This window comes from Oryctolagus cuniculus, chromosome 11, assembly GCF_051225735.1.
Source record: "Oryctolagus cuniculus isolate XC-2025 breed Fujian yellow rabbit chromosome 11, ASM5122573v1, whole genome shotgun sequence".
Taxonomy (NCBI): Eukaryota; Metazoa; Chordata; class Mammalia; order Lagomorpha; family Leporidae; genus Oryctolagus; species Oryctolagus cuniculus.
In genome coordinates, this window is record NC_142877.1 from 82,418,005 (window position 1) to 82,431,948 (window position 13,944).

Consider the following 13,944-nt stretch of genomic DNA (forward strand, 5'->3'; position numbering starts at 1 on the left):
AGGAAGGGAGACAAAGACACACACAGAGAGAGAGATCTTGTATTTGCAGGGTCATCACTCCCCAAATGGCCATTAACAGTCAGGGCTAGGCCAGGCTGAAGCCAGGAGGCAGGGGCTTTATCCAAGTCTCCCAGGTGGGTGGCAGGAACCTAAGAATTTGGGCCATTCTCAACTACTTTCCCAGATGCATTAGCAGGGAGCTGGATTGGAAGCGGAGCAGCCAGGATTTGAACAGGTGCCCATATGCGGCACTGGCATCACAGGAGGCAGTTTAACCCACCACACCACAAGATCAGTCCCTGTATGTAGGTTTCTAATGTTGGCAACATGAAGTGAGACTATGTAAGAAAGTCAGAAAGCATTAATGAATACACGTGAAATCATGAACATTACTTCTGTCAGCATTTTCATGTAACATTCTTTCTTCCAAATGGACTTGGTTTTGAAAATATTTATAACATGCATATAAATGCCGAGTAAACTTTGATGGACCTGCTGTTTCATCAGCTATGTTTTCACAAATAATATTCTATCATTTCAACATTTCTCTATAAATTTTGGCTCAACACTGAACTCATTATAAGACAAATAACACGTGTCAACAAAACCAGTAGACTCTTTTTGTCTTTATCTCTCTGAAATTACTTCCACTGCCATCAGTTGGTTTACTACTACTGTCACATTCAAAGTATGCCTTGTCCTTTTTTGTTTGTTTAAAGACTTATGTGTTCATTTGAAAGGCAGAGAGACTGAGACAGAGAGAGAGCTTCCATCTGCCAGTTTACTCCCCAAATGGTTGCAATGGCCAGGGCTGGGCCAGGCTGAAGCCAGGATCCTGGAACTCCATCTACTTCTCCCAAGGGTGGTAGAGACCCAAGTACTTGGGCCATCTTCTGTTGCTTTCCCAGGCACATCAGCAGGGACTTGAATTGTGCACATATGGATGCTGGCACTGCATGCACTAAGGTAACCCACTGTGGCACAAGACCCGACCCATATATCTTTTCTGTCAAAAAAGTCTAGTAAAGCTTGTTTTGTCATTACCAAATAGAATTAAATATTAAATGACATGAATTTTATTTCTAATATGTAAGTCATACTTAAAAAAATCAGAAACTTAAAGGAATGAAAATGATTTTTGCTTTGATTAATATACAGCGATTTTAAAAAATCATTTTGGAACAAAAATAAGTACTTCAAATTAACACAAAATGTTAAAAATAGACAAATGCTAACATTTTCTTCTATTTTTGAGCATTTCTGGGTCACTAATGATTTGCAAGAATAAAACCACAGATTATAACAGTTTTGCAGAGCATGACCAGCATGCAACTCACACGGCACTTAAACTACTAGTCTGTGTCTATTCACAGAGTAGTTCACTTATTAGGCACTTGGATGTCACGAAGACTATGTCAAATGCATTTCGGGTTTCTAAATGCTTACTCTCAAGTTCTTTTCTTGTCTTGTTATGGACTGGTAACAAACAATTCAAGGACCTTTTTGAGAAGCACTATGTTTGAAAATATCCAAACAGACTTAAAAGAGGAACAACAATGTGCAAATGTCTAGAAAGAAAGAGAATATGGCCCATCTGAGATACAGAGAAGTCCAATATGGCTAAAACATGAAAGTAAACATGCAGTGATAAGATTTGAGGCTATAAAAGCAAGCAGGAAACTGAAAGCTATTTTACATTCATTACATACCTATGTTGGTATGTATATTATTCACTATTTTTACAGGATTTATAAAATAATAAATAAAAGTATAATTGAATATGCATCATTTCTGAAGATCTTACTTTAACATTTTGTGATACACAAGAGTCAGACAGCTGGTTCTAATAATTTATTCACCTGATTTTTAATGGCTATCACAGCAGAAGAAGTCACCACCAGCAATACCAGGATCCCATACTGGAGTGCTAGCTCAAGTCCCAGCTGCTCCACTTCCAATCCAGCTCCCTGCTAATATGCCAGGGAAGGTAGCAGAAAATAGTTAAAGTACTTACACTCCTGTCACCCACGTGGGAGACCCAGATGGAGTTCCTGGCTTCTGGCTTCAGCCTAGCCCAGCCCCAACCATTGTAGCCATTTGAGGAGTGAACCAACAGATGGAAGATCTCCGAGACTCTGTCTCTCCTCATCTCTCTCTGTCACTCTGCATTTCAAATAAATCCTTTTTAAGTTTTACTTAAAACCTTAAAATCAGCACTAAGTTTTTTTTTTAATTTATGAAAACAGACTTGATTTTGTGTAGCCTGCCAGTTCAATAACCATGAGATCATCTTTGTAGTCATATATTGCATTTTCATTTCCTCCATAAATTCCTCACCTCCACTTGGTGAGTACTGGTTAAACTAAATAACTCAAAAGCTCACAGACATTGAAATTAGAGTACTGTGTCATACGCAGAAAGTGAATATAGCACACTTCCCTCGGGATACCTTCAGGATCAAATGACTAGCTGACAAATGAGCAAAGGAAGAGTGACTAAATAACTAATATGTTTAAACTAAATGTTTAAATACAAATGTCTTCATGTTTCTCAGAAAAAAAAGGTAAAGAGAAACAGTGATTATAGTAACTTCTTCCTACACTCTAGCAGTTTACCTGTGCACTGCCTCTCTTTGGACACCATTCGTTTAGATTCTAATTAAAGGTAATCTGAAGCTATTTAAACAGGGAAAGTAACAGAATGGTTTTTACAGAGTGTACTGGAGATGAGCACAAATGGAAGCAGGGAGGCCAGTCTGGAGGCTATTGTAACTACCTATGTAAGAGGCAATGGTGTCCTAGACTGGTGTGGTAGCAATGGAAATATACAGGAGATAAATTCAGCAAGGCTTGCTGAATGACTGAATACAGGTGAGGTAGGAGAAAAAATAGTATCAAATAATGTCTAAGTTTCTTGTCCTGAAAAGAGTACATTTTGATGTCAAAGACTAAAATCCATCAGGGTTCACAAGTTCACTTTTGGACATGCTGAGTTTAGTATGCTTCTGAGAAATCTGACAATTGCTGAATACACAGGTTTGGAACTAAATATTCAGAGTTAACACCATATGTATAAAAAGTAACTGAATGCACTGAACTGAATGAATTTTCTAGCACAAATACAAGGAAACAAAAGAGAATAGTGTCTAGGAGAGCTGAGTAACAACAACACATAACAAACAGGTACAGAAAGGACTATGAAGAAGTATGGTAAATACCACTGAAGTGGCAGGAAGAAAATAAAGTATCACTGAAGCCATACCATACCACAGAAGAGCATCAGAACATTTACTCAAAAAAAAGTCCAATTTTTTTTACAACAACCAAACAAGACAATCAGGTAAACTACAAGACTGGCAACTACAAATAAACCACACACCTAGATATACGGATGTCCCTTAATGGTTTTGTATGTGCTTGATGAACCAGTTTAAAACAGCATTTCAAGAACAGGTCTTCAAAGAAGGAGGTACCTTTCTCTGAAGGGAGGAGAGAACCTCCACTTTGACTATGACCTTGTCTAAACAAGATAAGAGTCGGAGAACTCAAGGGGCTTCCATAGCCTTGGAAACTCATGACTGGAGCATGGGGAGATTACTGAGGCCATAAACCAGAGTGTTAATTTGTAAAGTCAACAACAGGAGTCACTGTGCACTTACTCCTCATGTAGGATCTCTGTCCTTAGTGTGCTGTACATTGAGACTTAATGCTGTAACGAGTACTCAAACAGTATATTTCACTCTGTGTTTCTATGGGGGTGCAAACTGTTGAAATCTTTACTTAATGTATACTAAACTGATCTTCTGTAAAAAAAAAAAAAAAGAAGAAATTATCAATTCCCAACTTGACTCTCACTGGGATTAAACATGACAATAGGTCTGATCTGATTTCATCATCATTTAAAAAATCATCTATTATTTTTTACTTTATGTTTCTGTGTGGGAGCAAACTGTTGAAATCTTTACTTAATGTATGCTAAACTGATCTTCTGTATATAAAGAGAATCAAAAATGAATCTTGATGTGAATGAAAGGGGAGAGGGAGTGGGAGAGGGGAGGGTTGCGGGTGGGAGGGACGTTATGGGGGGGAAGCCATTGTAATCCATAAGCTGTACTTTGGAAATTTATATTCATTAAATAAAAGTTAAAAAAAAAACAGCATTTCAAAACAATTTAATCTGTCAACAACTTCATAAATACTTGGTGTGGGCATCTGGTAACAGCAGTTAAGATGCTGCTTAGAATGCCTGCAGCCTATATTGGAGCACCTGTGTTCAAGTTCCTGCTCCACTCCCAGCTCCAGTGCCCTGCTAATGTGCACCTGGGAGATAGGAAGTGGCGGCTCAAGTACTTGGGGCCCTGGCACCTATGTGGAGTGATGCAGATTGAGTTCCGGATATCTGGCCAGCTATTGCAGACATTTGGGGAGTAAATCGGCAGACAGAATATCTGTTTTCTCTGCTCTTCAAATACATGAAAATAAAATAACTTTTCCTAATTAAAAAAATCCTTCACACGGTCCTTGTCAAAACATAAGTGGTATTATTATACAAATTAAAGGCAAGAAATAATTATTACTGAAAAACAAAATCAGTGTTTTATCTCTAGGATGTATTATATTTGAAAAGAGTACTGACCTAACTGTGAAAAACTGTGTTATTTGATCTTACTGCCAAATTTAGTTGTTTATTCTAAAAACAGAAATGTTCTTAACCTATTTTGTAGGCCAGATATGTAGAGTGCAAAATACACAGAATAAAAGATTGTTTCATTAACTCCAAAGGGTTTGTAACGTTCTGCTTTGGAATGTCAACACAATCTCTAACATGATCCAAAAAGAATCCTCCCTCTGCCCTTGGGTATGAAGATATTAACTATAATATTCAGAAAAGGAAAAGAACAAACAATATCATCAAAGATAAATACCACCCTTTACTGGAAGTTTTACCCTTCTGGGAATTTTCACATTTTCTGTGGAAGGATCAAGGGGTGTTCGGGTCGGGGGAAAAACACTGTTATTCTGAAACTATCATGAGAATGAGATCGGCAGCAGTAAGAGATTACAGCTAGAGGAATTTTCCACTAAAATAGACATTTTAAAGCCAGCAATTAGAAGAAATACAAGACTCATGGTAAAATCCTACTTTCAGAATGAGTATCAAATATACACAAGTGTTGGATATATCATGACACTCCTCAATAACCAAGTACATGAATGGCCTCCACATTTTTAATACCTTTGAAATATCCTGTTCTGTTCTCTCACCACCACTCCCAATCCTCACAACAATCCCTAGTCCAGTGTAGGGTTTCTTTCTTCTTCCTTTAAATACAACCACACACAAAACCATATACCAACAACTAAAATTCAAAATGAACTCTCAAACCCTATTAAAATTCTTGACACACATTCACTGTAGAAAACAGAAAATATAATTAGTAGCTTAACACTTTTTTGGATCACAGATCCTTTTAAGCAATTTGATGAAAAATATAGATCTTCTTCCAGAAAATAAACATGAGGGTGGGCATCTGGCACAGCAATTAAGACGCCAGCGTCCCAGGTCAGAATGTCTGGGCTGGAGTCCCAGCTTCCACTCCCAATTTCATCCTCCTGCTAACGGCACAATGGGAGGCTGCAGATGTCTCAAATAGTTGGGTCCCTGACACTCACAAGGGAGACCCAGACTAAGTGCCCAGCTTTGGCTTCAGCCTTTGCCCAGCCCTTACTTCTGTAGGTACTTGGTAAATGAACCAGCAAATGGAACCACTGTCTCTCAAACTTTAAAAAAAAAAGAAGAAGAAGAAGAAATAACTTTTAAACGTTCACGATAAAAATGGAATTTAAAATTTATATTTTAATGGCCAGTGTTGTGGCATAGCAAGTTAAATTTCTACCTGAGACATACCATATGGGCAGTGATTCAAGACCCAGCTGCTCCACTTCTGATCCAGCTCCCTGCTAATGTGCTTAGTAAGGCAGGGGAAGGTGGCCCAAGTTCTTGGGCCCCACCTCCATGGGAGACCCAGAAGCAGCTCTAGGGTCCTGGCTTCAGCCTGTCGGGCCGTTTCAGCTATCTGGGGGGATGAACCAAGGGACAGGAGATCTCTAGCTCCTCCTGTCTCTGTGACTCTGCCTTTCAAAACAAGTAAAAAATCTTTCAACAAAAAGTTTATTTTGATGCAAAAAAATGAAATCCATGTATATTTTTTCATAATGCACATTTTCCATAAACTTCTGAAGACAAAATGTATATAGATTGAAAAAGTTTCTTGCAGCACAATAAACTTATTTTTCAAGATTGATTTGAAAGCTACAGAGAGAAGAGATAGACAGATCTTCCATCCACTCCTGCACTCCACAAATGGCCACAACAAATGGGCTGAGCCAGACAAAGTCAGAAACCAGGAATTCCTTCCTGGCTTCCTACATGGGTGGCAGGGGCCCAAATACTTGTACAATTCAATATAATACTGGAAGTTTTCGCCAGAGCCATCAGGCAAGAAAAAGAAATCAAAGGGATACAACTGGGGAGGAGGAAGTCAAACTATCCTTGTTTGCAGATGATGTGATTCATAGGAGAATCTAAAGACTCGACTAAAGGAACTACTGGAACTCCAAAGAGTCTGGTAAAGTTTGCAGGATATAAAATCAACACACAATAATCAACAGCTTTTGTACACATAGACAATGCCATGGCTAAGAAAGAACTTCTAAGATGGGTCACAATAGCTACAAAAAAATTTAAATACCTTGGGAATAAAGTTAACCAAGGAGGTGAAAAATATCTACAAGGAAAATTATAAAACATTAAAGAAGGGAACAGAAGAAGATACAAAACAAATGGAAAAATCTTCCATGTTTGTGGATTGGAAGAGCTAATACCATCAAACTTACAGATTTACTATGATCCAAATTACAACACCAACATTCTTCTCAGATTTAGAAAAAGGATATTAAAATAGACATGAGGGCCAGTGGAATAGAATAGAATCCCCACAAATCAATCCACACATCAACCACCAAATAACCTTGGACAAAGGAGCTGAAATCAATCCCTGGAGAAGGGACAGTCTCTTTAACATATGGGTGCTGGAAAAACTGGATCTCCACATGCCAAAGTACTTTAAACCTTATACCAAAATTAACTCAAAATGGATCAAGGATCTAAATATGCAAACTGATATCATCAAATTACTAGAGAACAACGGAGAAACTCTGCAAGACATCTTAGAAAAGAACTCAGAAGCACAGGCACTAGAAGCAAAAATAGATAAAGGGGATACATTAAGCTAAGAAGCTTCTGCATTGCAAAGGAAACACTAAACAAGGTGAAGAGGCAACCAACAGAATGGGAGAAAATATTTGCAAACTATGAAATTGACAAAGAATTAATATTCAGAATCTCTAAAAAAGCTTAAGAAATTCAGAAAACAAAATAAATAATCCAGTTAAGAAATGGTCTAAGGGCATGAACAGTCACTTTTCAAAGGATAAAATATATGCGGTCAATAGACACATGAAAAAAATGCTCAGGATCACTAGCCATCAGGGAAATGCAAATCAACCGCAATGAGGTTTCACCTCTCCCCAGTCAGAATGGCTCTCACACAGAAATTACAAAAATAGGGGCCAGCACTGTGGTGCAGCAGGTTAACGCCCTGGCCTGAAGCGCTGGCATCCCATATGGGTGCCAGTTTGAGATCCAGCTGCTCCACTTCGAGCCAGCTCTCTGCTATGGCCTGGGAAATCAGAAGATGGCCCAAGTTCTTGGGCCCCTGCACCCATCTGGGAGACTCTGAGGAAGCTCCTGGATCCTGGCTTCGGATTGGTGCAGCTCTGGCCGTTGCGGCCAACTGAGGAGTGAACCAGTGGATGGAAGACCTCTCTCTCTCTCTCTGTCTCGCCTCTCTCTGTGTAATTCTGACTTTCAAATAAATAAATAAATAAATCTTAAAAAGAAACCAAAATCCAAAGCATCTTTCATGCCTATTAAAAATAAACAAACAGGGGCTGGCGCCGTGGCTCACTTGGTTAATCTTCCACCTGTGGTGCCGGCATCCCCTATGGGTGCTGGGTTCTAGTCCCAGTTGCTCCTCTTCCAGTCCAGCTCTCTGCTGTGGCCTGGGAGTACAGTGGAGGATGGCCCAGGTGCTTGGGCCCCTGCATCTGCATGGGAGACCAGGAGGAGGCACCTGGCTCCTGGCTTTGGATTGGCGCAGCATGCGGGCCATAGTGGCCATTTGGGGGGTAAACCAACAGAAGGAAGACCTTTCTCTCTGTCTCTCTCTCTCACTAACTCTGCCTGTCAAATAAAAAAAATAAAAATAAAAATAAACAAATAAACAAGCAAACAAATAAATGCTGAAGAGGATGTGGGGACAATGGTTGCCTAATCCACAGTAGGTGGGAATGTATACTAGAACAGCCACTGTGGAAGACAGTATGGAGATCCCTCAGAAATCTGAACATTGACCCACTCCTGGGAATTTACCCAAGGGAAATGAAATTAGCATATGAAAGAGCTATCTGGTCCCCCATGTTTACTCCAACTGAATTAAAAATAGCTAAAATATGGAATCAACCCAGTTGACCATTAACGAATAACTGGGTAAAGAAAATGTGTCATTAAATAAATTGAAAGCATGTCATTGTAAAAATTAAAAAAAGGAAGGAGATGAGAGGGTAAGAGCATGGGAGTGACGGTAGGGTGGGAAGTGGGAAGAATCACTATGCTCCTAAATCTATGTATTTATCTGAAACACCCAAAATTTGTTTAGTTTATATAAATAATAGTTATTTAAAGAAAAAAGGAACACACATACAAAATAGTCTTCTAGATACCCAAACTCTATAGTGACTGTTTAAAAGTTCCTCCCATATGCACATATATACCCTAAGTTATTTGGTTTACTAAAAGTATTTTCTAACATAGACACTAAGTTTCTCTTAACCTACTTCTGTTTTTCCTATTCCCATTAGTCAGTAAACACTCTAAGAACCATCCATTTTCTAATCATTGTTACACCTTGCTGACAACATCATGAAACTAACAGACTGTCCTAGTAGATAAAAGAATGGATAAATTTACTTGTAAATTTTAGGATTTTTGTTTGGTTTTGTATTCTTGTGTATTAGCTTTTTGGCTTTTTTTTTTTTTTTTGCATTTTTAGATGGCACTAAAACAGTTGTAATCCAGTGAAAACTGAGTTGAAACTTAAAAATATCTGTAATAACACAAAATGCTATTCGTAGGCTAACCATTTAAAAGGTGAAAAGTAACAAAAACATACTCTAAAATAAAAGGCTAAGAATGCAAAATAGTTATAAGTGAAATAACGGTCTTGGGAGTTGGTGTTATGGCACAGTGGGTTGTGCCATCACCTACAATGTTGGTGATTTTCTTTCTTTGTTTCTCCATCTCTGCCACTGCACTTCTCAAATAAAACAAAAGAAATCATTTTTAAAATGGTCTTAAAAGTGTTGGGCCTGTGCTGTGGTGTAGCAGGTAAGGCTGCTGCCTGCAGTGCCGGCATCCCATATGGACACCAGTTCGAGTCCCAGATGTTCCTCTTCCCATCCAGCTCTCTGCTATGGCCTGGGAAAACAGTGGAGGATAGCCCAAGTCCTTGGGCCCCTGCACCCATGTGGGAGACCTGGAAGAAGCTTCTGGCTCCTGGCTTCAGATCAGTGTAGCTCCGGCCTTTGCAGCCAATTGGGGAGCGAACCAGCAAATGGAAGACATCTCTCTCTCCCTCTCCTTCTCTCTTTGTGTAACTCTGAGTTCCAAATAAATAAAATAAATCTTTAAAAAAAAAAGTGTGTGTATGTGTAAGATTTACTTATTTATTTGAAATGCAGAATAACAGAGAGTAAGGGAGAGACAGAACAAGATCACCTGCTGGTTCAGTCCTCAGATGGCCACATAACCAGGGCTGTACTAGACTGAATCCAGGAGCCTGGAACTCCATCTGAATTTCCCATGTTGCTGGCAGCAGCCCAAGTAGTTGTGCCATTTTCCGCTGCTTTCACAGGTGCACTAGCAGGGAGCTGAATTGGAAGCAGAGCAGCTGGGACTCGAATCAATGCTCTGATGTGTGATGCCAGCATCACACGCAGTGGCTTAACAGCTGTGCCACAACGCTGCTAGGCCAGTGCTTAAAGATTTTATAATAAAAATGTGCACCCTTGAAATACATAAAACCTGTACAACTTAAAGTGATATTCATAATTTTAGGGTCTATTATTTAACAACTCAACATGTATGATTGGGACAAGTTGGGAAAGTTATAAAAGTTTATCTTTTTTCTTCAAAGTAAAAAAAATTTTTTTTGGTTAGGAATGTGGCCTGAAAGCAGGCTACATTAAGGCTAGATGGCAATGATTTCTGGTGGGAGAAAAAAGATTATTTTTAAACTATCTTTGGTAAGCAAAAATGACCACACCATGTTCACATATTAGAAGGTTAAAAGAACAGGTTTCATTATACCTAAATAACAATTATTTGGAAATGGTAACAAAAAAAAATGGTAGCAGGAAATATATTGTGGTTTTTTTTGTGTGTCAGATTTGAGAGCAACTGATTTGCTACTGACTGCACTTGGCCCTCTCAGCCTCTTGAACCTCCTGAAATACTAATAGGTTCTACCTCCCAGGGTAAAAATAAAATATTGAACTTTATTTACATAGTATTAAAATTAGAGTTCCCATTAATGAATTATGTTTTACTTCAGTGGAATACAATAACCAAAATATGTTAAGTTTTTACGTCCACGTAACTGAAAATAAACACTTCCTACATATAAATCTGATGGTGATGGCCTGGTGTAGTTGGCAAGCATGTGGGTTCTAAGGTCAGACTGCCGGAGTACAAACCCAGACTGTGCTGCTGACTAGGTTTGTAATCCCAGAGAAAGCATTCCACTTCCTTAACCTCATTTCCGATGTCCACAAAATGAAAGTAAACACTATTATCTACTTTAGAGATAAGCCCTGAGAACTGAATGAGCACCTTGAACATTACAAACACCCAATAATATTCACAATTTCTATGGCCTCAAGTAGGAAGAGGTAGGTTACTATCTCAGGTACCTTATTCTCAGGTAACTTAATTCTTTCCTCTTAGGTACCTACACATTTCTCTGGCAGAAAGCTTACTTGGTAGGTAGAGGGAATGTAATGGAAAGAATTTTGTATTCCTCACATTCTTATTTTGAAGCCCTAGATGGTATTTGGATATAGCTTTGGGGAGATGCTTAGGTTTAGAACAGGTTGTAGGGGTCGATCAGGACTTCATTTGTAGGAAGCCACATTAGAGAGCTCACCCTGCCCCCACCTCTCTCCACCTTGGTGCAGAGGAGGCCATCCGAAGCCAGGGAGAGCCCTCTCCAGAGCTCGATGACTAGGGTGGCTCTATGGCCCTGGATTTTCAGCTTCCAGAATGTAAGAAAATAAGTGTCTGTTGTTTAAGACATCCCATCGATGATACTTTCTTATGGCAACCTGAGCTGACTAACGCAGGTGGTCTACATGTACTTTCAATGTTTATATGCATGAGGAAAAGCAATTCTACATTTTGTACTTTTGAAAGTTCATCGAACTCATGTAAATTCATGACCTGGGCAGATTTCAAAGACTGCAGGGTGTGTCAGAATAAGCCAGGGTCAGACAGACATTACACTCCTACCTACAACATGCTTTCTTTTTAAGAGCACAATATTGAGACTTTTACTTTTCAAAAAGCTGCTATAAACAGTTCCAGATAAGCTGCGATCAACCAGACATTACACTCATATCTGCAATATGCTGTAAGTCATAATGTAAGGATTCTTACCTTTTGTATCTGCCTGAAACTGTTCTAGATGGTTCCTGTAACATAAAAATAATGACAAATCAGTTTGAAAGTATGTGTAAGCATGCAATTACTGATCATATAAATAAACAGCTGGCAGAGAATACCTAATTTGAAAGAATGAATTTAAAGCAACTGTAATTGTGTTATAAATACACATTACTGATAACACACACACACACACACACACACCACAAAACCAAGACTCTACATCTGATTTTGCATCCCAAATCAATTACTTTTTAAAAATAATTTTTAAAAAATTAGAAATGTTTTAAAACTCAGAAAACAGGGGGCAGAGCTGTGGTATAGCAGGTAAAGCCACCACCTGCAGTACCCGCATCCCACAGGGGCACTGGTTAAAGTCCTGGCTGCTCCACTTCCAATCCAGCGCTCTGCTGTGGCCTGAGAAAGCAGTGGAAGATGGTCCAAGTCCTTGGGCCCCTGCATCCAACATGCGAGACCCAGAAGAAGATCCTGGCTCCTGGCTTTGGATTGGCACAGCTCCAGCCACTGCAGCCATTTGGGAACTGAACCAGCAGAAGGAAGACCTCTCTCTCTGCCTTCCAAATAAATAAATAAATCTTTAAAAAAAAAAAAAAACACTCAGAAAATGGACAAGGGGGTATTATTCATCAACTGATCAGCTTAAATCTTTTTGGAAAGTCAACTGGCATTAAAACTCACAACCATTATAATCTTAACACAGCCACCTTTATCTTTTTATATTCACTTTAAAAAAAAGATTATTTATTTATTTGAAAGAGTTACACAAAGGAAGACAGAAAGAAAGAGACAGAGACAGATCTTTCACCCACTGGTTCACTCCCAAAATGGCCACAATGGATGAGGTTGGGCCAGGATGAAGCCAAGAGACAGAAGCTTTTTCTGGGTCTTCCATCTGGGTGCAGGGACCCAAGCATTGGGCCATCTTTCACTGCTTTTCCAGTCGCATTAGCAAGGAGTTGGATTGGAGGCGGAGCCGGATCTCAAACCAGCATCCACGTGGAAGGGCAGAGTGGAAGGTGGCAGCTTTACCTGCTATGCCACAGTGCCGGCCGCGTTTTTATACCCTTAATTTTAAAATAAGTTAAAGTTCATTACTTATATACATACAATGACTAATAACTTTTAAAGATCATAAATGCAGGTAAAAATAAAAAGCAAGGAAGTGTATTTTATTGTACTGGTTCTATGCAACAAAGGAAAAGTTAGGATGAAATTTAACATCAATCATTGGGGTAGAAAAATTATTACCACATAGCTAACCAGGCCATTATTTTGATGGCCCAAGCCCTCCCAATATTTTTGCAGTTTCACTTTAAAAAAACAGTATTAAACCAGATGAGTCTTTTTAAAAACTGTGCAATCATCTTTTTAAAAAAGCTAATTGTTGGGGTAGGTGTTGTAGCCCAGAGAGTTAAGCCACCACTTGGGATGCCAATACCCCCATACTAGAGGTTCCAGTCAAAACTGCTCAGCTGCTGAGCCAGTTTCCTGCTAATGCATCCTGGGAGGCAGCAGATGATGGCTCCAATGTTTGGGCCCCTGCCACAAATATAGGAGACCTGGCTGGATTTCCAGGTCCTGGTCACAGCCTGGTCCAGTTCTGGCTATTGCAGGCAATTTGGGTGTGTATCATTAGAAGGTCTCTCTTTCTCTCTCTTCTCCCTTCTCTGTCATTCTGTAGTTCAAACAAATGAAGATAGATAAATAAACAATTTAAAAAGTTAATCATTAAGTCTCCAAGAGAAAATACTATAAATAAACAATTTCTGGGGGCCAATGTTATGGCATAGTGGGTAACGCTGCTGCCTGCGACTCCAGCATCCCATATGGATGCTGGTTCGTGTCCTGAGTGCTCCACTTTCAATCCAGCTCCCTGCTAAGATGCCTGGGAAAAGCAGTATAAAATGACCCCAATGTTTGGGGCTCGGCCACCCACATGAGACACCCAGAAGAAGTTCCTGGCTTTGGCCTAGCTCAGTCTTCTTGCGGCTACCTGGAGAGTGAATCAGTAGATGGAAGATCTCTCTCTCTCTCTCCCTCCCCCTCTTTTTCTCTTCACTCTCTCTAACTCTGCCTCCAAACAAT

The 13,944-nt window shown here is 39.4% G+C and overlaps 1 protein-coding gene across 4 annotated transcripts in view; it reads right to left on the minus strand.

The window, feature by feature from the left end:
* Positions 1-13,944, minus strand: part of PAWR (pro-apoptotic WT1 regulator) — a 126,830-nt gene that overhangs the window by 16,395 nt on the left and 96,491 nt on the right. For 3 of the 4 annotated variants that reach the window (XM_089307490.1, XM_089307489.1, XM_008256842.5), the window contains exon 4: positions 11,833-11,867. In XM_089307490.1, the coding sequence (XP_089163616.1) occupies positions 11,833-11,867 (35 nt within the window). Of the gene's footprint in view, positions 1-2,014; positions 2,164-11,832; positions 11,868-13,944 lie in introns of all 4 variants that reach the window. The other variant, XR_016216195.1, reaches the window with a different exon arrangement.